The sequence below is a fragment of the Haemaphysalis longicornis genome, unplaced genomic scaffold (genome assembly GCF_048455015.1).
Source record: "Haemaphysalis longicornis isolate Haplotype H1 unplaced genomic scaffold, Haemaphysalis longicornis Haplotype H1 scaffold_10, whole genome shotgun sequence".
NCBI lineage: Eukaryota > Metazoa > Arthropoda > Arachnida > Ixodida > Ixodidae > Haemaphysalis > Haemaphysalis longicornis.
In genome coordinates, this window is record NW_027526204.1 from 43,464,451 (window position 1) to 43,488,722 (window position 24,272).

At 47.7% G+C, this 24,272-nt stretch overlaps 1 protein-coding gene across 1 annotated transcript in view; it reads left to right on the plus strand.

The window, feature by feature from the left end:
• Window positions 1-14,607, plus strand: part of Arl8 (ADP-ribosylation factor-like protein 8) — a 29,907-nt gene extending 15,300 nt beyond the window's left edge. The window contains exons 4-5 of the mRNA XM_077689285.1: window positions 967-1,037; window positions 14,411-14,607. Coding sequence (XP_077545411.1) covers window positions 967-1,037; window positions 14,411-14,460 — 121 coding nt within the window. The 3' untranslated portion in view covers window positions 14,461-14,607. The remainder of the gene's footprint in view (window positions 1-966; window positions 1,038-14,410) is intronic.
• Window positions 14,608-24,272: the final 9,665 nt, after the last annotated feature.

Sequence of the window (24,272 nt, forward strand, 5' to 3'; positions counted from 1 at the left end):
CTGCCGCTGTTAAAGGGAAAGAGGGTCCGATGGCGTCTTGTCAGAAAAGTAATGCACTTCCCCATAGATCGGTTGGTCGACTGATAAACCACGTACTGGTGTACATTTAGATCATTCGTAGACACACTTACTTAGTGCACGAAAAATCCTTGCATGGGTTCATTCTTCATTTGTGATTTGGGTCTTTGATGGTTTGACAATTGATTGGACACACTCGCAGGGAAGGTTGGATGTGTTTTTAGCTTTTACGCTTCCCGCAACTATCTTTACAAAGAGATGGTGGCAATTTTTTTCTTTTTTGAACTCCAGGCCCTGTCTGGGCCGCTCTGGTTGCATGGAGTGTACATTAAAAGCCCGAGAAATTGGCTGAGTGGAATCACTGAACCATCTTGCAGGGCCGATCATTAATTGCTATTTTTACCTGGATGTCCTGCTTTCCTCATGCATGTTGTCCCGTGATTGTCTCAGGAGGTGGTGAACTTTTGGGTGTGTACCCAAACAGTAGTTATTGCATTCCATGGTGTACTCGGTGGTTGGGTGTTCACGAGGCAGTAACCTAGCTTACTAGTACAATTGAAGATCGGGTTTGTGTAACTTGCTTGGCACATGAGTGTCTCGTTTTTCGAGTTGTGTGGTGTATATTGCATGTTGAAATGGTGCCAGACGTATACTGGATAGCACAGCTGGTTGGTCAGATACCGTTCAGTGTTTGAAAGTGTGCCAACGCAACTTGCTCGGCTGCAGCCAGCGTTCTTGCACAAAAACAAAGTCTAGAACAAGTGATGGAACAAATAAACAGAGCGTGGTTACATGTGCCTTGCAGCCACTGAAACGTGTTTATATGTGTGACACTGGACCCACTCCTTGTTCGACATGATTGGGTTGCGTCATGACCAGGCTTTTGCGAGTTAACATGTACGCACTGCTGCTGGGTATGCGCTGACACAAAGTGCCACTCCCGTGCAGGAACCTGTCGGCCATCCAGGACCGAGAAATCTGCTGCTATTCCATCTCGTGCAAGGAGCGGGACAACATTGGTGAGTGGCCGAGGGGAGATGGGTTGACGAGGAGCTGCTTTCCACGTGGCTGATTGCTGGGCACATGAGCCCTGATGGGGCGAGAGGAGTGTTCATGCTGCTCTCTCTCTCTCTCTCTCGAGAGAGAGAGAGAGAGAGAGAGAGCAGTACTGCAGGGAAAAACGCTTGTTTAAACCAAAAGACAGCTCAAAGGACGGGACAAAGGAAGACTAGATGCGTGCAGCACTGGAAGCTTTATTTAGAAACAAAGGGTGTGCGAAAACACACACACACACACACAAAATAGCGATGGAACTAGTGATTACGAAACCAGTGATTACTAGCGATTACGCTTTTCTGATGGAGGCGAAAAGCAAAAACGCCTGTGTGTACGAGATTTCGGTGCACGTTAAAGATCCCCAGGTGGTCAAAATTAATCCGGAGCCCTCCACTACGGCGCGCCTCATCGCTTGCATTGCGTCAGCGCATTAAACCCTACAATCTACCAAATCCTCTGAAAAGTTTCTGACAATCTTTTCCTTTTTGGTGTGTGGCTAATGCTTCAAATATTTCTTTGAATTCGTAATCGCTAGTTCTGTCTTTTTTGTGTGTGTTATCTTGTGCACATATATAAAACCCTTTTCTTTTCTAAATGAAACTTTAAGTTGGCAGTCAGTGTTGCATGTGTATAGTCTTCCTTCGTCCTGTCTTTTGCACTGTTTTTCTGCTTAACCTTTTGTGGTGCAGAACTTTTGCCCACTTTCCAGCTGTCCTGTCCACAACAGTTTTACCAGTTTCTGGCGCCGCAAAGAAAACTGCAAACTCTGCAAGAAAAACTCGGAGGATATTTATTTTTCCTCTTGCATTCTGCTTGCAACTCCTTCACCGACATTTGAGCAGTGTGTGAAACGGCTCGAAGCATTCTCCTGGGCGCAGGCTAGGGTTGTTACTGCAGGTTTTGCACAAAACACACAGTTTCGTTCCTGCCTCCTTTTGTTTTCCAGTCGCTACAAACAGCGCATCTGATAGAGGCATGTAATTCTCTACCTCACTGAAGCCATTATCGCTTTCACTGAGTGCAGAACCGCAGAACGCAATGAGAAAGCGCCCATGCTTCTCAGCGAACAGCATGCACATGAGAATGCTTTGGAGTCCAGAATGCCCGTGCTGCAGCGTAGTGCGAAAAGAAGAAAACATCAACAAAGTTCACTCATCTCTCAAGAGATGGCGCACCATGTATGCAAAGAATGTGGGCGCATTGCAGTGAAAAAAAAAAAATAACGAACACCCAAGTTGGGCGTACCCCAACATCGGACCATTACGGCTGTTGCGTTTAAGGGCAAGTCCTGGCAACAGAACTCAAAGGTTTAAGTGATATGCACCAACTGGCCCGTGTTACTGTTCTTTGATACTTCAGGAATGCTCATAAGAGTGATGTATTCGTCTACATTTCTCAACTCTGTGCGATCCACCTGTCTTTCTTTTTTATTTTGCCTTCATTCATGCACTCTGTGTTCAAAGTAGGCATGTACCCTGATTAGAGAATTGGTAAAAATCCAGGTGGGAAAAAATGAAGTTGCTTTCCAAATAGACAAGTTGCATTGCTGAGTCATAACAAAAGCACGTTGGGGCACACAGCTAGGTAGTATGCATTAATAGACGTATGTTGTTGCTTTGAAGCTACATTTCACGAACGATGTGTTCTGAGATAGTAATCAAGTGCAGCCTCCGGTAAACACGAGATAAAAGCAGCCCTGAGATCTGTTCAGGGTGCTGAGGCTTTCTTAGCATGGCGTCTGCTACAGCAGTGTGAGGCATGCAAAATATCTCGTCACTGCTTGCCGACGGCGCACTCCTCAGCTGGTGGCATTCAAACTTCCCTAACTTCGCCTGTTTAGTTGGAGCATCCAGATTGCTCAAAAAGAGTGTACGAGCTTGGAACAATGTTGTGCAAGCGCTACACAGTATTAGTACACTGCTGCAGTAGCCGAATTATTTTACGGGGAGTCTTTATTTACAGTATTTTCCGGTCTGTAAGTCGCACCCCCCTCAAAACAACAGTTTTTATGGGAAAAAAAAAATGTGTATAAGTCGCACCGCTGTATAAGACGCACCGGTGTACCAAACGCACTTGTTAATGAGGTAAACTCGTAGAGGATCGGTTCGTTAGAAAATGTGGCGAAAGTACGTGTTTGCGGGGGCCGCCGCCTCTGAATGCATCCCCCCGGTAAACAGTGCTAGACGTGCATATACCATCCAAAGTCTACACAGAACTAACTTCTCAAAAATGGTTTATTGATACACACACATGGCTTGTACTTACAGATGTCTTTTAGGCAAAACCATCGAAGCCTTCTTCCTCCGTCTCACTAACAAATAATTCATTCATTTAGACCATACAGTGTATCTTAACGAGTGCTGGCATCACGCAGCACACAGGCACCTTTTCGAGCGGGGATCATGCGCAGCCGCCACGTACCGGATTTATTCCATGCATTAGTTGCACCGGTGGATAAGACGCACCAACGAAAATTTCAGAAAAAAACGCGACTTATACACCGGAAAATACTGTAAATTGGCGAGTTTATGCACCTTTTATCAGTGTTCAGTTACACACATCACAGGCTCCAGTTTTGCATGGCTAAGGTTTTATAAATTCAATCCCACAGCAAGATTGGGAGAACACAGTGCGATTGTATAGTGAAACCTCACTATAACAGACTTCAGTGGATACAGGGAAAATTTTCTCAAGCCTGAAACATTATTGTGGTCGCCAGAAAGAGACGCATAAAAACAAATTCTGATGCTTTTTTATTCTTCTCGAATTTGAATATTTTGGTGCTCTTCAGGGGCGGATCCAGGCTTTTTCTGAGAGGGGGGTCAGCTTCTATCAGTGATGATGATGATGCTGATAATGATGATGAGCAGGAGGAGGAGCCTTATTTATTCACTGAAATTTCGGGAAAGCAAAAACACAAGGAATACAAGTCATCAATTCACCTTTTTCTGCAACCTGAGTGGTCATCTTCTTGGAGGTTTAAATTCAAAAATTAAGGGAGGGGTCAGGACATCCGGACCCCCCCTCTGGATCCGCCAATGGTGCTCTTGCATGCTGTTCCCAGCCCCCTTTACATAACCTCGGACAGATTTTTGAGCTGCGCTGTCTCAAATTTTGCCCTTTTAATTGTGGAGTTATCGATGGTGCTATTTTAAAATTTTAAGCTCTGCAGAATGGCTGCCGGTTGGGCTCGTTACGCTTTCTGCTTATGGGACGTTGCGTGTCCAGAAACAAGTTCTTGTTTTTCCCCCATCAAACAGAACCACTGCATTAAAGCTGTTGTTCATACAACAGCGCCAAATGGAGTAGACACGCACATTTCAAGACCATGCCTTCCGACCAGCCGTAGCTCAAAGCAGCTGAACACCGAAGTACCGCAATGCTGTGTGGGCTTCATCTCAGGGGCTGCCACTGTGGTTGTGCAGTATATGGAGGCAAAAGACGGAACACTAGAAGCATTGGGACATTCCCCTTTGTTGCAGTAGATCTTATAGTGAGCCTGAATTAATGTCCTGTCACCCTCCTTTATTCACTTATCCATCTCCGTCTACTTCCATGAATTGTCCACCCATGAAAATAAGTGCAGTGTACCTAACAAAGCACACCATGCCACGGCCAGACCACAGCTTCATTCGTGGTCAAGGATGCTGACATAATTTCCGATTCCACAGATTCTAGAATACAAATTCACAGTACTGAGATGTTACTAAAATGGCATGAGTCAGTCATAACGCTGGTTACTGTGAAACGTTTGATCCTCACCGGATTGTACCGTATTTACACGATTGTAAGTCGACTCGAATGTAGGTCGACCCCCCAAAAATGGCACCTCTCAAAAAAAAAAAAAAAAAAAATGCCAGCGCCGCTTAGAAAATCGTATCACAAAGAGAAGCTTTTCCGTCGACCCACACGGCGGCTCTCCACAAGAGTGGTGCGCTCGCGGTATGCGCGGTATTTGTTAAAAAAGAAAAGCTTTTGTATAGGCACCCGGAATAACCATGCGCCGTGGGTTGAGCGGGAAAAAACATTCGCTGCGAGATGACAACCATCGAAGCAACCGGCAGCGGCCACTGCCGCCACTGCCGCGCGATACCAAAACAAACATGGCGGCTGACGGAAGCGGCCGCTCGCGAGTTCTTTTGAGCGACTAACCTCCCACCATCGCGTTCGGAAGTGTACTGAACAATCTGATATGATTTGGGCTACGTTAGCGCCGCGCATTGAATCAAAGGATTTGCTAATACTCATTTTGTTTATTAAAGACGAATAAAACGCTGCTTGACGCGTTTTTGCACGCGATTCGTGCGCGGCGACGCCCGCGTCAACGATTCCAGAAGCGCGCGCGGCAGCTTCTACTGGTTTTACCTCGGTATTACGCGTGACGAGCGCGGCAGTGGGAGAAGCCTGACGAAGAGCGCGCCTCCCATTGGGGAGGCGGCCTCTTCATGCCGGCAGCTTGAAAGCGCTCGGGAGTCGGGACAGCTGGCTGGCGCCGCCGGAGATGTTTAGGCTTACCACTGTACCACGGTGGCGGCGCGGATGATGCTAGTGTCGTTTTCGACCGCATTTCTCCTTTCCTGCTCAAACGCCTTTGTTTGTGCCTTCAGTGATATCTTAAAGTGCGGTTAGAAGCGGTCGCGGAAGCTACGCGCACCTCTTCGCGGCTGGTGACGCCGCCATGTTGCCGCCGCCGATCGCGTAGCGCGCGCGGGTGGCATTCGCGGCAGTGTCAGCGCGGCGCATTTTCGTGAGCAGAAAACGCCCCATGCGGTTCATACTTTAGACCATAACCATGGGAAAGAGGGTGCAAAGCTGTCCCCAACTCGTAGCACTCCCGATTTCTCGTTTCTCTTGCCGTTACTAGCGGTAAACTGGTAAACGGTTCCATTTCGATTCTAAGTCGACCCCCCAACATTGGATTGTCATATTTGAAAAAAAGGGTCGACCTACAATCGTGTAAATACGGTAGTACTGAAGTTTTGTATGTAACTCGAGATTTCGGAGAGACGAAAATAATTTGAAAAGCTCACAAAAGTTGGTTTCTTAGAACCTAGTGTGAGCGATTGGTAGTGCAGAGCAGCAGCATAGGGGTGAACTGCACCCTGAGAATCGGCAGGGAATGGAATAAGTTGTTGAGGCTGCAAGTTAGGTGAACGCACTCTTTCTTCCATGCATGTTTAGGAGTGGGCGGCGGAATTGGCTGGGCTGAGGTGCATCTATGACAGAATGCTGCATTGCGCATGTTCAACCAGCTTTCTGCCTCACTGGTTTACTTTGTATACACTTGCATGTAAATGTCCGGCAGAATGAATTGCCGTTGTCATTGCCTCTGCATTGGGATGGACCACAGTGCAAGGCCCACAGATACAAAAGGTCAACAAGTAGCATGAGTTATCAGGGCCGGAAGTGCTGCACCATTTCAGCCATCCTGCTCCAAAGTGCAGCATTGCACCGAAAGTGGTTCCAAGTGATGCCTCACTGCAGAACATCTGTGATGAGTCGTTCGGTTATTGGTTCTGATAACTTCTGTTCAGCTGCGCATTGGACACTTCCTTGTTGTGCACACGTGAGCGTAACGAGAAAACGGAGTAACTGTTTGAACGCACGACAGGAAGGAGGGCTCAAACCCAACTGCACTGACTCACAAGTAAAAGTTTATTGTTTGGCACGCAGCTATCAACGGCAACAATGAAAAGCAGTGCAAAAACAATTCTGTGATAACACAGAACATTGTTAAGAACACACTCACAGCAACGTCGCGTACGTGTATCAGTGCCCCTTTGCGACTGCAAATGCAGGAAATCCCATTCCTGTGTGGACAGGGAAGTGGACTGCATGCTGACACACATTGTACGCCGTTGCAACACCATGTCAGATGCAAGATTCCGCTCTTCTGTCGGTACAGGCCTGCCGCTTCCTGTTTGCACTCAGCACCACCCGGTGTATTACCGTATTTTCGCACGTATAACCCGCCCCTGCATATAATCCGCACCTCCCCACTTTCAGCCCGCCGAAAAGGAAAAAAAATCCTCTCGTATTGCCCACACATTTGATACAGGAAAGGCTGCACCAAAGCTACTGCTCAAGCAATGCATCGCATACTATGTAGACAGAAAAAGTATATATTCAGCGAGTAGAATACACTAACTGCAAGGCAAACGTTTCAATTCACACAGTGTCACTGCTCTCGCTAGAGTTATCACTTGAGCCGCAGTCTTCATGGTTGTACACAAGGTCATCTTGCCTTCCATTCATTGCCATGGAAGGCTTAATCAGTGTTACTCCGTAGGATCTTCACGGGGCACAACGCGCATTGCCGTGAAGCTGCACTAAAGGGAAAACCCCGCAGGGTATCCTTACCCCTACTTTGCCAATTAATTTTTCGCATTTTTGGCGTGGGATATATGCGTGAAAACACGGTATTTTGAACACTGATACTATTGCTTTGAGCAACAGCTAAAGGGGCCGCACTGTTTGGACTCGGTAGCAGAGGCGTACCTACCGACTCTCCCAGTTAAACAGAAATGGCTAGGCAGCACCGCCGCATCATAGCTACCATCATGCATTCAGTAGCCAGGTGAGGTCAGCAGAGGTTGTGTCCAAGCTGTACGAGTTCAGTGAACGTGTAGGTTGGTTTTATATAGCTAACTCCATTGACAACACAGCGTTGTTGAAGCCGAAGAAGAAATATGGTCGAACGTTGTTGTAACAAAGTAGTATCGGTACTGCAAATTAGTTCGTTATAGCCGATATTCATTGTAACACTAAAAATAAAAATCGGCTTTATCAAATCGAAAATCTCACTCACGCTAATACACTTAATACAGGAATGCATTTTTTTAGGCTTGGAATCCACTATAAGCAAGGTAACCCTTACCTTTCTCCTTGTTGCATTTCAACCTCAATGAACTGGAACATGAATACGTGAAATTAGAACAGAACAAGGTTCACTTCTGCAGTTTCGCACGAGGTTTTTTTTTTTTTTTTTTTTTTTTTTTTTTTTTTTTTTTTTTTGTTCAGGTAGCTGCTCAGACTCCTAGTCAAATATTTCTTTGTTATATCTGATATCGTGAGCAGCTCTCGCTGTTTAAGTTTTGTTATAAAAGAATAAGTGTCACTGAAATAAAGCGTGACCAACCAAAGTTTGTATTTAGTTCGCTACAGCCGATAATTCGCTATATCAGTGTTCGTTATAGCGAGGTCAAACTGTATGCGCAGTTTTCCCTGAGCTCTTATGCTAGGGAATTTTCATGTTTTGTGCCGTTCAAGAACAGCGAGTACTTCGGATTTTGCATGGCTTGTACGTGATGCGAGCGTGGCACACGGCGGGAAGCTGCATTCGGCAACGACCAAGCACTGCAACTTTGTTCACACCGCTGTGCAGCGCCATTAGCGGCCTTACTCTGACAAGTTTTTAAAGGCAGCAAAAGTTCGCCTCAGTGAACTCTCCACAAAATTCATTAGCAGATGTCATTTTGAACTTGCTTGGTTTCCAGAATTATTGTGGCGTTGAAATCAAGGCTGATCTTCTGTAGGCTAGACAGGTCACGTAAGTGCCAGGTTGGCAGGATTGCCTAGGGGTAGAATTCTGGTTTTTAGTGCGAGCAACCAAGGTTTGAGTCCCAGTAGTCCCAAAACTTTTGATAAATTGTTCATCCCGTTCGGCTCCGAAAATTCTTGAAATATATATTTTTTTTTTTTCCACTGCGTTCCAGAAAAGTTCGGCTTTTTGCAAGTGTGCGCGTGTCGCGCAGCGGAGCCCACCCCCGACGGGGAGTTTGCAGTTTCTCTCTCTTTCTTGTAAAAGTTTTTTTTGGGTTCAGCTGTATGCGTTCTCTGTGTGAGCATGAGTGGTTTGGTATCTGCGAGGTCGGACCCGCCGCAGTGGCTCAGTGGCTAAGGCGTTGCGCTGCTGAGCACAAGGTCGCGGGTTCGATTCCCGGCCGCGGCGGCCGCTTTTCTGATGGAGGCGAAAAGCAAAAACGCCCGTGTGTACGAGATTTCGGCGCACGTTAAAGATCCCCAGGTGGTCAAAATTAATCCGGAGCCCTCCACTACGGCGCGCCTCATCGCCTGCGTTGCGTCGGCGCGTTAAACCCTACAATCAATCTGCGAGGTCGGTTTAGGGTTGGGGCGCCACATAGCAACACGTTTATTCAAGTTTGTGCATCGCACTAGAAGTGCCTGGCTTGTACCGATCTCACAACGGAATATCACATCGCATACGCCTCAATGATTTCACAGATGTGGTTTGGTGTTCGTTTGCGCTGGTAACCGAGCTGTGATCGACGCTTGGCAATGAGTAATTGACTTGTTTTTGCCAAAGATCTAAGCCGTGTCTGCCCCATTGATTGAGCCCTCCTTGTGGTGCTTTGTATGGTTCTTGATCCTGTGCAGTTGGCGCAATTTCGCCAACTAGAGAAGACAGCAGACCGCTTAACAACATGAAAAAAAAAATGAACGGCTGTGCTTGCATTGCACTTGTTTCCCTTCAGTGGAGCATAAATCGCTCAGTGGTGTCTGTTCTGGTAAAAAATTAAGAGCTGTTCCGGAATGCGAACATGCTTCGCGAATGTCCCAACCCATCTGAATATGTAGAATGGCGTAACAGACACAAACAGTCTCAGTTGTTGCGAAAACTTGCACAAAATGTGAGGAACTGCAGCTGCAGTTCCCGTGCACCCCCCTCTCTTCCCCCCTTCCCCCCCATTTTTTTTATCCAGTGCCAGTTACACGAGTAGGCACTGCCCACTGAGCTTTGTCCTGCCACTTGGGCTTGCGCTTCTTTTTTCTTAGTACAGTCTACGCCCGTTACAACGGACCCTCTGAATCCGGAAAAAAACGTCCGGCTGAAGTATGCAGTATCCGACCGGGGGGGATGAGCCCTAAAGTGGGTACTTTGACGATATTGCATATGCATAGTACAATCACTTTGTTCTTTCTACACGCCTGCAGCACCTCTGCACAGTGTTCACGCAAGGGCAAACAATCGCGTAAACACCGTTTCCATAGCTTAGCACCGGCACTTGCAAAAGACCTAGTGCATGCGGTCAAGCGTGTAAAGACGCATGATAAGCTGAGCAAATAAAGCAAGAATATAACTAGGCGCAATTATTAACCAGCTATAAAACATCAGTCATGGCCATCTGAATTAGCTAGGCTCTTTTAAATCCCTCCACGACGAGGCAGGTTTTCCCGAAACCGTTTGTCAACCAAACCGGATCTCTGCCTGATGTTCCCCCGAGGCAGCTTCCACATTTTTAACGATTTTAGTCTGGTCATTGAAACAGCTGTAATGAAATAATCTGATGACGGACAGCTGTGAAATTGGAAGTTAGACCATTTGGACTGCGCACGGTACCGGCAGATTGCACACAATGGATGGGAAACAACCCCCCTACTTGAGGCATTTCTTACCTTTTTCACCGAACGTAACGGGAACGATGCATGCATGGGAATAATAAAGACCATACTTCACTGAACCCGAGTTTTTTATTACATCAATAGCTGACGAGGGCACCCTCGCCTCCGGGTGCACAACTCGATAGCCCTGTTTTCAATCTCACTGGAGTCACGTTTATCGGCAGCGGCCTTGTTCTTGACGGTAGAGCGGACCATCTACTTAGACAGGCCTGTACTTCTGGCGATGTCGGCCTGTTTTTTTCCCATGTTCGACAGTGTTAATTACGCTTAATTTATCCGACAGTGAAATCAGCTACCCTGCCGCTTATGCCGCTGGTCACACACACACACAAAAAACAGCCACTGGCACTGGCTTGGCTTGGCTGTGCCAACGACCCGGCTGCCAGCAATGTTGCCAGACATAACAGTTTTCTCGCCAAAATAAACAAAAAAAAGTAAATCGGGTGTCGGCCCCGCAGAAGTCCGCTACAGAGTTACTCAATATAGACAGTTGCGAAACTCCGCTTCGGAATCTGGGCGGCGCTAGCCCCCCCACTCCGTGGAAGCTGAGGGGCAAGTCGACGCGCGCGGCACCTAGGAGATGAAAACGAAACTTCGCTAAACTATTATTATTCAAAATTCTTCTGTAAAATAAAGATTGCTTTTTAAATTAAAACACAATAATTACGTAAAATTGACTTGTGTTTTTGCGGCTTTTCTTTTTATGACTTACGGCAGCAGCCGCAAGCACTTGAGTACTGCTTCAACGTCCTGCCGACAGACAGGCTAGTCAACTTGCCCCGTGCTTGCCCCGGCGCAGGGGGGCAACCGAAGACCGGCTTTTGATACATGGGGCCTATGGGGAGTTTCACAACTGTCTATATCCAGTAACTCTGGTCCGCTATAAACATTCAGTCGAAACAATTTTCGCCTAAAATTTAGTCTGTTGTAGCCGATAGTCTGCTCTAGCCGGGTCCGTTATGAGCGCAGTGGACTCCATTTAAAATGCATGGGGACCAGACAAACCAACAGAAATGGTCTGTTGTAACTGAAAGTCCGTTGTTGCCGGATCCGCTGTAACGAGCGTAGACTGTACTCTAACCATTTAACCCTTTGAGGGTCATGGCCGTACTTGTACGGCATCAGCTAACACTTTCAAAATAGTCAATGACGTAGATGTACGGCATTGCTTGTATCCTTGAAAAGCGCGCCTTTTTAAATGCAGAGCATTTCAGTAACTCACGATGTCACCCGCGTTGACGTCCGTAGTCCGCATCGCTCCCCCTACACAAAAAAAAAAAAAAATATTTACCGGTGCCAGGTTTCGATCCCACGACTCTGCGGGCGGAACGCAAGGTACACGGCGCTCTACCCACTGCGCCACAAAGCCAACACAGAATAGAAGCTTACGAACGCACCTTATATCCTTGACTCATTCAACCGTCGGCCACAGGTGCGCCCTCTCCCCCGCGTCCTCCTCGCCTTCTCTCCGCTCGCAACACCCTCTCTCGCCGCGTTCGGTTCGGGCGCACAACAGGTGGGGACGTGCGCAACACCCTCTCTCGCCGCGTTGGGTTCGTGCTGAGCAACAGTCGGTTTGCGCGCAAGAACAGGTGGGGGCGCTCGCATCGCGCTCTCTCGCCGCGGTCAGTTCGCGCTTAAACCACATGTCGTTCGCGCGCGCTCCGGTCGCTAACATCTGTGGCGGGATCGTGACGTCAACATCACGCGTTTGTGTGATGGCGCGATTTCGGCGCTATAACACTCTCTCGCGAGGGGCATTGCATTGAATTGGCTTGGCTTGGATTGGTTTGGATTGGATTAAAGTGGATTGTGTTGGATTGTGTTGCGTCATAGCCGCGCCACGTTGTATCATAGCCGCGGCAGGGGGTTCACGGCACGTTTCACCATCGACTTCATCGACAATGTCTACGCTGGAAGACAACGATTACAACAACAACAACCAATACGTAATCCATACGACTTGCAGGCGCGCCCCCCGCGGAAATGCTCTGCATTTGATCGTGCCCCTCGCGAGGGGGATGTTTCTTTTTTGCCAACTTCTGTTGCTTGGCATGTGACACCACACTTTGGCAATATGTCAAATTTTTTCTTGCGCCGATGGCTCTTCTATTTATTTTTTTTTGTGATTTACTTCGGCGCGCTGGCTATCGTTTGCGCATCCGCTAACTAGGGGGCGCGCTGGGTATTGCCCACCTGGCGCCCGGATGCCTCTCACTTCTTGCGCCTGCCACAGACCAAGGTTGCCTGCGAAACTGATGAGGCTCTTTTCTCTCTCTATTCTTTATCCTTTTTTTTTTTTTAATATATATATATGAGCGGTGCATTGTATATCCTTCCTGCATCCAGCGTGGCACGCGCAGCGGCTGGTTTCCATATCGTCCTCCGGGCGCTTCCTGCTTTTTGCGCCCGCGAAGCTGATGTCTATCTGATTTTGATACACTCAAAAGGTGCCGGCTTGTTACTCTCTCGTTTTTATTCGAATTTTTCTTGTGTTACTCATGAATAAACCGCATATATACATATATGTAACAATACAAATGATTTTTTTTGTCACTTTATGGTCACCCTAAAAAAATTACTATAACTTTTTCTCGAAATAGATTCATCCGAAGAATTTAAATCGGCAATAACAAAAATAGACCCTGGGGGGTCGCGTTTGGCGAAAAAATTCGACCCTCAAAGGGTTAAGTGAAGCGAGCTGGGGTGTCACTCTGTGCACTGCACTTTTCCCACTCCGTCTTTCCATCTCTGCCTTTTCTTTTTTTCTCTGTGTGTGTGTGTGTGCGTGTGGGGGGAGGGAGGAAGGGAGGGGGGGGGGAGGGAGACTGGCTTATCGGTGAAGTGGCCAGAGGGAAACTAGTGGTGCAGCTGAGTGAACTCACAGGGGTAAAACTTGCAAAGCTCTCCATGTAGTCGCTGCTCCATGCCATCTCTTTAGACAATCACTGTGCAGGGAGATTGTGCCAATTTTGCACGCTTATAAAACGGCTAAAAGAGTGTATAATTGTTTTCTCTCGTACAGAGGCCACAATTTATCTGCGTACCATGTTTGTTCGAATATAAGGCGATATTTTTTTTTCCAAAATCCGCCGTCTCAAAATCATACGCAGCCTTATATTCGAATCTCAGAAATACGCTTTTTTTTTTTCTTTTTGGACTCTCCAAACTGCACCTTCGACTTATAATCATGACCGCCATATAATCGAATAAATACAGTAAATGCCTCGTTTACGGTATGCAAATCAATGGTTCTAAATCAACTCGTGTATCTGGAAGTGCTGTGTTGCTTTATTTGGACTTCACTGTGTCACAAAAACAAGACTGACAAAGCAGAAATTGGAGGATCAAATCTTGAGTAGTGGTGGATACAAGTGGAGGAAATTGTCCCTGTCCCCCCCCCCTCCCCTTGGCTGTTGATTTTGACGAGAGGACATCATTTGCGATACACACTAAAGACACCTTTTCAGGCCCCAAGGAGTCCCCAAACTTTCATTTCATGACAATGCTTGCAAACACTGCCAAACCACTCGGTATTCTGAGAAGAAGCTATAGTGAATCAGTTACCCGCCGCGGTGGCTCAGTGGCTAAGGCGTTGCGCTGCTGAGCACAAGGTCGCAAGTTCGATTTCCGGCCGCGGCGGCCGCTTTTCTGATGGAGGCGAAAAGCAAAAACGCCCATGTGTACGAGATTTCGGCGCACGATAAAGATCCCCAGGTGGTCAAAATTAATCCGGAGCCCTCCACTACGGCGCGCCTCATCGCCTGCGTTGCGTCGGCGCTCTAAACCCCACAATCAATCAAATCAATTATAGTGAATCAGTTTACGAGCACACTCGTTAGTGCAGCGTGCCCTCCTGTGCAGCTGCTGCTGAGACCTGAGTTGGCGCTTGCTTGTTCCTCTTCCCTTGCAGACATCACGCTTCAGTGGCTCATCTCGCACTCCAAGTCGTCCAGTCACTGACGCCCTGGGGAGTCCAGCGTGGTGGTTCCCTTCTCCGCCTCGGCCCCTCTGTACATAGACCCTGCTCCCTCTCCCCCTCCTCCTCCTCCCCCCTGCCCGTGTTTAATAAAAGGAGCGCCTCCTGCGTGCGGCACCCACTTTCTCCTCTGCCCTGTCCGTCTCTGCGGCAGACGTGGTCCTCAGGTGATGCCTCTCTGGCGGGCATTTGTCTCTCTCTTAATTGCTTCCTTTTTTTTTTGAGTTGTGTAAAAATGAAACTTGATATAAAGCCAATGTTCTTTTTGCCACGTGTGGTAGCTTACTTGTGAAGTTGTGGCCTCCTTGGCTGCTGAGATTTGAGTTATTCGAAACATGACTTTCATGTTTTTTGTTGTTGCTTTTTATGCTGCATTGGCTCTGCAAAGAAAGATGGGTGAGCTTAAACACAACATTCCTATTCAATGCAATTGGAGTGCCCAAGTTGCGAGTAAAAAATCAAGCTGCTGTGCTGTGCTAACTGTGCTGTGTCTTAGTGGTTATGCCATAATGACGTTGGGCATGCATTAATGAAGTAGTTGAGAATCAGAGTGAATGTTTAGCTAGTTCCAGTGAGGAGACATTTACCCTTTTGCTAGTGTGCTTCAGTCAACTATAGCCTGAAGAAAAATAAAAGAATAATTTAAAAAGTTCGCAAAATTTTACTTATAGAAGCTGTGTTGTTGCTTTTGGCTTTTCTGAAATATTTTGCGTGGAGGCAACATGCATTTTGTGTAGTGACCTCAAGCGCTTCAGCATCAGTGTAACGAGCGGTTAAAACAGGTGTGACGATTGGACCAGTCGATCGCTTACGATTACTGACAGCACCTGGCAGCCGATGGTCTACTCCGAAATTGCGCAAATTATTTATAACTACTAGCATACAAGATCAGAGAACAGGCAGAGCCTGCATCCAGCAAGGTGCCCCTTATCAAAACCCCAAAAGTCTTGGTTTCGTTACAAAACCTATGCCTTCAAAACGGGTGTTGCAACAGAGTTGGAAGGTCCTGCCAATCCATGTGGTGCTGCGCATCCAGCAAGGTGCCCCTTATCAAAACCCCAAAGGTCTTGGTTTCGTTACAAAACCTATGCCTCCAAAACGGGTGTTGCAACAGAGTTGGAAGGTCCTGCCAATCCATGTGGTGCTGCTGATTGGCCACAACCACAATCACAGGTGAGTGCATTGTCACACCACCCAACTCCTCCCTCGTGCAGAAACTGAAAGGAGTTCACTGAACATTAACAAGAAAATGGAACGGACAAACTCTTTCTACATTCTACACTAAACCTTCGGTGGTCTGTCTTGCATGCCGTCAGTGAAAGGAATGCCGATGACAACGCTCCGCATTGAAAATTAGTTTTCTTTGTGAGCGCTCTCTTCATTCCATCCATCGGAGCCCTGAGTGGTTTTCTGGACCGAGGCGGCTGATTCATCCATGCCATCCCATGGTTAATGAATCTTCTATCTATCTTCATTCCGTAAAACCATGTTGAAAAACGTTGCCATTCCATCATAAAGAAAGTTCAGAGAAATGCAAAAGCTTCCTCGCGTGAAAAGTGCGTCAAAAGTGCAGCAAAACCTTCACTAAAAGTACGTCCAGCCTCAAAGACTCAAACCTTTAAAGACTCAAATTGCAAATGAAGACCGAACCCATGCAACGATTTTTCGCGCTCTAAAGAAACCCACCTTTAAACGGCCTAAATGTTACCGATACGTGGCTTATGAGATGAAGGCATTCTTTATGATCGATGCATTATTGTCTTGTCTGGAAGCACTCTTTTTTTCGTGATTTTTGAGTAACCATTTTGACCATGCATGCGCCGTGTGTCCAGAGGCCTAATTCGCCCCCTCTTGTCGTTCCACGAAATCACCCAGCATTACCGCCTGGAACGAACGCTATAGACCCCTGCGCACAAAAGCCTCACTAAAGAACAAGAGCGCCACCTCCGAGGCATCCGAACAAACACTTTTCCCCACCCCACTAGAGCTCACATTCTGGCCCCAACCCTGTACTCCTCACAATGCCGCTTCTGCGAGGCTCCGGGCACCCTCTACCATATCATGTGGGCTGTTATAAGAACCCCCACCTACACCCCCTGCCCTTTCCCCTCCCCCAACGTTTATAGAACCAAGGTCAGTTGTAAAACTTCGAAGTGTTTCCCGGCGCCGCCGCACCATGCCGCATTGATGGCGCTGCAGTCGCACCCGGCTCCCGCGCGGAGCACCGGGTGGCTGAGGTCAGCACGTTCTGAGGGATACACTTGCCGTTGTGCGGCTAGCGTCTGCGCGCGTGCGTGCTTGCGTGCGCGTGCGTGCGTGCGCACTCCAGTTGTAGATGGTTAGGCGAGCACTATGCCGGCGCCCGGTTGCACGGGTGGTTACAGGGGAAACCAAACTCAAAGGCAAGGCGCTTTTCTCGCACTTCAAGTTACTTCGGCCTTCGTGTAGATATATGGTACCGTGCCAATGCGTGTCTCGACCGAAACCTCTCAGCCAAATCGCGCGTGTGGCGTGAAGTTTTACCCTGAGGACATAGCAAAGAGCTACACCCACTTCATTAACAGTGAAAAAGTAGAAACTGAGTGAGGAAAGTGGAGCCTCGTCGAAGGAGGTGTCCCGAAAATATTTCCAAACCTGCTTCCTTTCCTTAGTCCAAACCACCGGCGAATAGAAAGAAATTTCCACGCCGAAACATGCAGATTGTTGCACAGACCTCGTCTGCACAGAAAGCCAAAACAAGCGCTAACGGTGGAGCCGAAGAAAGTGCTGCAAATTTAGACGTGCTGGCAGCGAGCAGTAAACCTTCGTTCAGAGACATGGAAGGAGTTCGTTTTTCATTGGCGAGCTGGCGAAAGAATGTTGGCAGAGATTACAATAGAAGTTATGTTGGTTTTTTGTTGTTGTTGTTGTTGTTGTTCAGAAAATAGGGGGATAGCTTCTTTTCGTTTAAAAGTGTTTCAATCGGGGAAGAAGTAACTATTTCGGTCAGCTGCTGTCTCCGCTGCAGTGCCTAGAAGCTCTGTCAATAGCGTAAATACAGTTACTATAATCTCATTTACCGGCACGAAGGAATGACACGAGGTAGAGGAGATTATAATAGCTAGCGGTATTTGCACTATTTACAGAGCTACTAGGCACTGCAGCGGAGACAGAGCTACGGTTTGTGCCGGGCGCACTGCGATCGTCGTCCCATTACCACGCGAAGCTGATACTTGACAGCCTATTCTTTTCGCCAAGAGGGATATCCCGTGAAAATATCTCGTTACATTGAAACTAAAAAAAAATATCCACTTTTTGGTTCTTTTATTCAACCGATAAAGCTTTTTTAACGAAATGATGACGATATGTTTGCCAGCCTTCACTAATGTCTCTGCAAAACGCACCAGCCACATTTCCTGCCTAGAGGGTTAGAATATGCAGCCGCCTCAACAAGAAACGCAAATGTTAAATGGCAGACGATGCTCTAAACGAACGCGGAAGTGCAGCCACAAAGCCGCGCGGCTAGAGTGAACTAGAAGTTTTAGAGTGGCCCGACCGGCCGCCCGGAGAGGTGCTCGTTTCGCGCAGAAAATAGCGGCGGCGCTGTAGTCAACGACCATTGAAAGCGAAAGCGGCGGCTGGCCGCGCGCACGGCCGCGCGCCCAGCCGGGCCAGGAAACGCTTTACGCGTGGAGCGCTGGAAATTTTTTCTGCGGGTCGTCCAATTGCTGAAATGTACTGTAGGTACAGTGGACTGTGGATAACGAAATGAAAAATAAACGCTGCAGCTCATTTTGCGTTAGTTTTGCCTTTCCCGCTCGACAACAAGGAAAATTACGGATTTTCCTTCAGTGCAGCATTCGTAACGAATTATAAATAAAGTAATTGCAGCGACATTTTCGCTATTCCAATGTCCTATAAAAACGTATTTTGCGTTGAATTGACTAATATGAACCAGTTTATGATTGCTTTATGATTGTGTCCTTATTGGGCTTCTTGATGGACATGACACGAAAAAATATGAGGACTGGGATGATAGCTTCTCAGAAAAAATTCTTAGTTATTGTCTTGCAATTTACGCTCGGACTGCAGTTATGTGGGTTACTATCGTAAGTTGTTGCGTTTGTTTTTTATTGCGTAAGTTGTTATTATAGCAGTATTTAAGCAGTGGCCCGCTTGGGATAATTACGGGTCACCGTGGTGGCCGAACAGAAAATGACACGCGCAAGCGAGAGATCTTTTTAGAGTGGTTAGCTCAGTTAGCTCAGTTGTCCCAATGACCGTCTTTCAGAGAACTATTCCCGCAACGTTCTATTAATGGCACCACCTTTCACCTGATTCGATCAAGAAAGGAGTTGAATCAGATTAACACAAATTTAATTCGCAAGTATGCTGAGAGTACAATTACACGCACATAAAACAAATGCAAAACATATATCAGAAGATATATTGACCGCGACAAAAATGAAATATAACACGTCTACTATAGAGGTAAAGGTTGAAGAAGGCTAACATGGAGGTTCAAATAAACGGAACTGGAACAAATACACATTTTGTTTTCATTTTCAATAGCCCAGCAAATGAAATGTAACGCGGGAAATCATGCACAAAGTCTACACATGTAAAGGTTTAGGAAAAACGGTAACATGGAGATTTAAATTGACATTTTTGGTCAATGCATTTTCATAACTCGCCCTCGATCATTAGCGACGGCTAAGTTTAAGGTGTTGCTCCCACTTTCGCATGTAATCACGGAACTTGTTTAAACATTTTATGTAGAAATGAATCCGAGTCGAAATGTATACAGAACCAAACCAAATTTGCGGTCAAGGTCTCACGTGCTGGTCGCAACCAACGCCGTTAAGGTGTTTGTTGTGAATAAGGGCTGCAGCACATCCATAACGCTGTCATGGTGGAGCTCCTTGTCGCTGAAGCAACCGGTAAAAACGTCCTAGAGATCGCTAATAAACTTTAAAAAATGCGCGGAAGGATTCAGAAGTCCCCCCAAATTACAAGAGGTAGTAAACACAGCGGCATCGTCCCCTGGCATGCAGGGAGTAGTAGTTGGTCCCGCAGACTTGGCACTTCGTTTTCAGTACCCACTTTCTTACCAAGTGCCTGCGACAAAGTAGGTTAATAAAATAAGCCCACTAACGACAGTACACGCATCAACGGTAGGGGTATCCCAGAAGAAGGCTTTTGGTATTTTCGTTCCAAATAGGAACGTAAAAAACAGTAAACTTTTTGCAGCATAGAATGTGCGCCCCGCCGCTTTTGCTTCATGCGCAGTCAAGAAGGGGAAGGGAAGAACATTCCTGGTGCTTTCCGTCAAATTAATCCCTCGTTAACTCGAACTCTGCTATATCTCAAAATATCTTCTCGAAACTTTTTCTCACCGTGTTTACCTCCCATAGGCGGTACGCATTTGCCCGCTTTATCTCAAAACGTTTTTTCGGAGGACCACGGATGTCTCGAAATACTGGAAGAGAGGACACGAGGCTAAGTCCGCTGCAGGCAGCTGATAAGGTCCCCGTTCGAATGATTACTCCCACTACCCGCCGAACGCGGTCGTGAAGTGCAAGTTTACGCGGACTACGCGTCCCCGTTACAGGAATTAATGCTGTTTGGCGGATAAGATAGCTGTGGACGACGCAGCTGATCATGCGGACGGGGAGGAGCCTCCAGAAGGGCCTACAACGGCAGAAACAACATACATGCTGCGTCTGCTTTGTAACAAGGTAGAATGTAGCGGTGGCGACCACCAATTCATGCGATGCGTTGAGAATTCTCGGGTACGCTTTTCTGGGATGCAGATGCGAACGCGAATCAGCCGAGCGCAACACAGCTGTTTCTTTCTTCTGCAATAATAAAAGTTTCTTTTTCTTGCGAATTATTTTGCCTTTATTACGAAATCTCCCCTGTGCAATAGTGCTTTTGTTAGCAGCACTATATATATAGCTGTTATTTCAGGGACCTGGCTACAAATTTTCTGCATTTGATTTAACTCGAAACTCCGCGCTTATCTGAAAATTTTCAGCTAATTTTACGACTTTGAGTTAACGAGAGATTACTGTATATCAACAATTAACGTTTTCAGAAAACGCATACAAAATGAGAAAGTATCGTTGGGGGGGGGGGGGGAGGGAGGAGGGGAGGTCGATAATTTTATGGCGGGTCGTACTAGCTTAAAGTTTGCTCAAGCGGAGTCATAACGTTTCTGCGTCTACTTTCTAAGCCAGCTGACCAAAGGCGCAGGATCGATTCCCGGCCTTGGCGGCTGCTTTTGTGATGGAGGATAAAAGCGAAAAACGCCCGTGTCTTCGAGATTTCGGCGCACGTTAAAGATCCCCAGGTGGTCAAAATTAATCCGGAGCCCTCCAGTAGCGCTTGCCTCATCGCCTGTGTAGCGCCGGCACGTTAAACCTCATAATCCAAAATAAATCAGCTTCGCAAGCGCAAAACACCGCAGCGAGCAACGCAAATATTGCCGCGCGCAGGCTGGGAGCTGGTGCCGGGGAGCGCCGGCTGTTCAGTTGTTGACGACAGCAGCGCCGCCGCTATACCGGTTTTATTTTCTGCGCGAAAGTCGACCCGGCGTAGCAATGGGAGAGGCCGCCGCTCGGGCCACTCTAAAACTTCTAGTACACTCTAGCGCGGCCTTTGAAATGCAAGCGGCTACTGCGCAATGGTTGACGCCGATTGAGCGCCGTAGCACCGGTGACATGTGGCTAGACTTACCACTTACAAGCGTAAATAAAAGGTTATAAACACGGTGATCGGCATATTTCGCAATAACGCTCGCAACGGCAGTACAGATGCGGCCCGCGCTGCTTTCGCTCGTGCTTCCCCAGCGGCTGAAGGAGCCGGTTGCGACGGCGACGCCACCTGGCGCTGTGGGTCGCTCGGGCGCCGTATTGCTGGTATGGCGGAGGCGGAGAGTTTTAAAACTGACCTTGGTTCTATAAACGTTGCCCTCCCCTGAGCACTGGGAGATAGTTCTGTCCAGCTCGGACCCTGACGACCAGTTTTGGCTGGTGCAGAGAGCCCAAGAAGCCGGACGGACTCGAGGGGTCCTGGAATGAGGACTCTTCCCCAGGGTGGACTGTTTTTGAGACACGGTTATTCCTCCTCCTCGTCCTCGAGCTTTCGGTCGACCAACCGATGTATGGGGATGCATTGTTTTTTGGCAGAACGCCAGCGGTCCCACTAAGAAAGCCTTCGCTATACGCCTCGAGCGCGGCCTGTAGGGGCGCCACTGAAATCCCCCTAGCGGGCCGTTTCGAAAGCAGGCGCGGGAGTCCCCGGCCCGCTCCCCCCTGTCGCCGTTGCTTTTGGGGCTCGTTCAAGACAGCGATTTACCGTTTGTCCGCGTTCGAAATACCGAATAACGTGGAGCAGGCACTCTGTTTGCAAGCCTGGTGTGTTCACGAGAGTGTAAACGTTTATGACGCGATCTTAGAAAGATCTATGTGCCGGGCGTGTGTCACAGGCCGGCGTCCCGAAGCGAGCATTCGCATGTAGCTGATTGCAATTCCGCTGCCCTGAAATTTAGTGGCAGTGTCTCCGTAAGCAGTGTTTCCTCCGATGGTCATGTTGCGGCCATACACACTATGATGTAAATCGACTTTGTGCACTACAAAATCCAGCGGAGCACTCATACCTGACAGCACGCAAGTTACGCCTGCCAATATCACATATCAGATATTGATCAGTACCCTGAACAAGCCAATGCGGCATAAATTTCGCAATGTATCAAAGAAGTACGATGGATAATGCAAAATTACACTCCGGAGGTGAGCGCTCGCAAAGATTCATCTGTTACATTTATCCTCCACGAGAAGCGCGAAAATGGGCTTATAGAGTAATCCTCGCCCGCGACCAAACTCTTCTTCGAAACATCGTCGTATGACACAGGGAGACTGCAGAATCTAGCATAAACCGAAATCAGAGACACGACACTCTTCCAACGAGCCCGTGTGTACGAGATTTCGGCGCACGTTAAGGATCTCCAGGTGGTCAAAATTAATCAGGAGCCCTCCACTACGGCGTGCCTCATCGTCTCCGTTGCGTCGGCGCGTTAAACCCTGCAATCAATCAATCAAATCTTTCAACGACACCTCGTATTTCTTGTAAACTGCCTACCCTGTGTTCTTCAAAAAATGCGTCCGCCGAGTGATCAGCCGTTCGTTGAAGGCGAAAAACAAATGAAAAGTGAACACGCAGCTTGTGTGTGTGATTACTAAAACATTCATTCGTTGATTTCGCTCCGCATTTGTAAACATTGAGCGTCCTCCTCCTCACCCCCCCCCACCCCACCCACCCATGTCTAGCGAAATATCAGTGCATTTCGCATCTAGTTGGTCTGGTGAATACTACCTTGCTCAAACAAACGTCTTTAGCATTTCAGAAGCTGCTTTCGTTTTTGTTTTTTTCATTCCCGTACGACTATTCTATTTATTCCTGACTTGCAGACCATTCATTTTCCCGTGGTTTCATTAACATATACCTTGTTTCTTACTATAAGGCATGAGTGGGCACATATCTGACAATGCACAGCCTTTGAGTGTACTTAACATTTTCGCTTGGCTTATATTCCCATAAAAGGCACAAGTTTTTGTCAGCTATTGGGTTGTCACATCCCCGGAACATATTTTTCTACGACGTACATATTCGAAGCAAAGCCGCATTTGTTGTCTGCGCTGCAAAACGAACCAACCTATTACAGTGCCAATGTCAGGTCTAAACGAGGTGACAATAAATAGAATTCACTTGTGCTGACGTGTTCGAAGGTGACAGCGGTGATATGCTGCTGCCGTCGCCGACGACCGCAAGAGCGGCCAAGAAGCGCGCAGAACCGCCTCCCCGGGTAGCTCTTGTTGGCGTTCGAGCGCTCTACCAAGACGCAGCTGTTTTTTTAAGCACCCTAAACGTGCAGTTAGCTTACAGACGTCACCATAACAAGTTGTTTAGTGCGCGGAAAGGCAAAGAGAAGCGAAAGAGAACCAACACACTGCATGACCACCTATCACCCACGCAGCGCTAATCCCGCAAACGCCGCGGAGAAGCGGCGGCAGGCGGCGCAGCGATCGCGAATCTCGAGGCGTATAGGGACCGGGCGGCCGTTGTATGGCACCACCGTCGCTTCAGCGAACAGCGCCGCCCGTGGCGAACCGCTCGTCAGTGGAATGCCGGTGGCGGTCAGCGCAGCGTAACTGTGCATGGCTTTCTGTCGTTTTTCTGCGGTGCGGCTTAAAGCGTACGTAACCCCACGTGCATTTTTCAGATCGGTAAATCTTGAGCGTGGATGTGACGTTTACGAGGCATGCCATGTGTGTGATTTACGCCCATACACAGTATTTACAAATAGCAGACGACGCTCAATGCGCCAAGCAGGAAGTCAAGCTGGAAGTGAAAGTTTGTTGCTTCATGCAATTTTTTGATGCCTGCATGCAGTTTCGTGTATCGAGGAGTATACTGCAGCTAAATGCTCCCACAAAGTCGGTGTGTACAACCGATCTAGGAATGCTGTGGCGCTGGCCTTGGGCAGTTGATGACGAAACGGCGTCGACGTCTTGCACAAGCGAAAGGCAAAGTTGGGGGGTGTCTTCTAAGATTTACCTCAAACCAGAAATTGTGATGGACGACGCTTCCGTAACTTCAATACCTACGGCTGAAACATGTTTAATTTCACAGAAATGCTCTTACTACAGTCATCGGGAATCGTTGATAGAATAAATACCGCATGATAGTAGAACGCTATTGCTTGTCGTGGAGAAGCATTGCTTTACAAGAATTGCAATGGTTGCTGGCTAGTTGG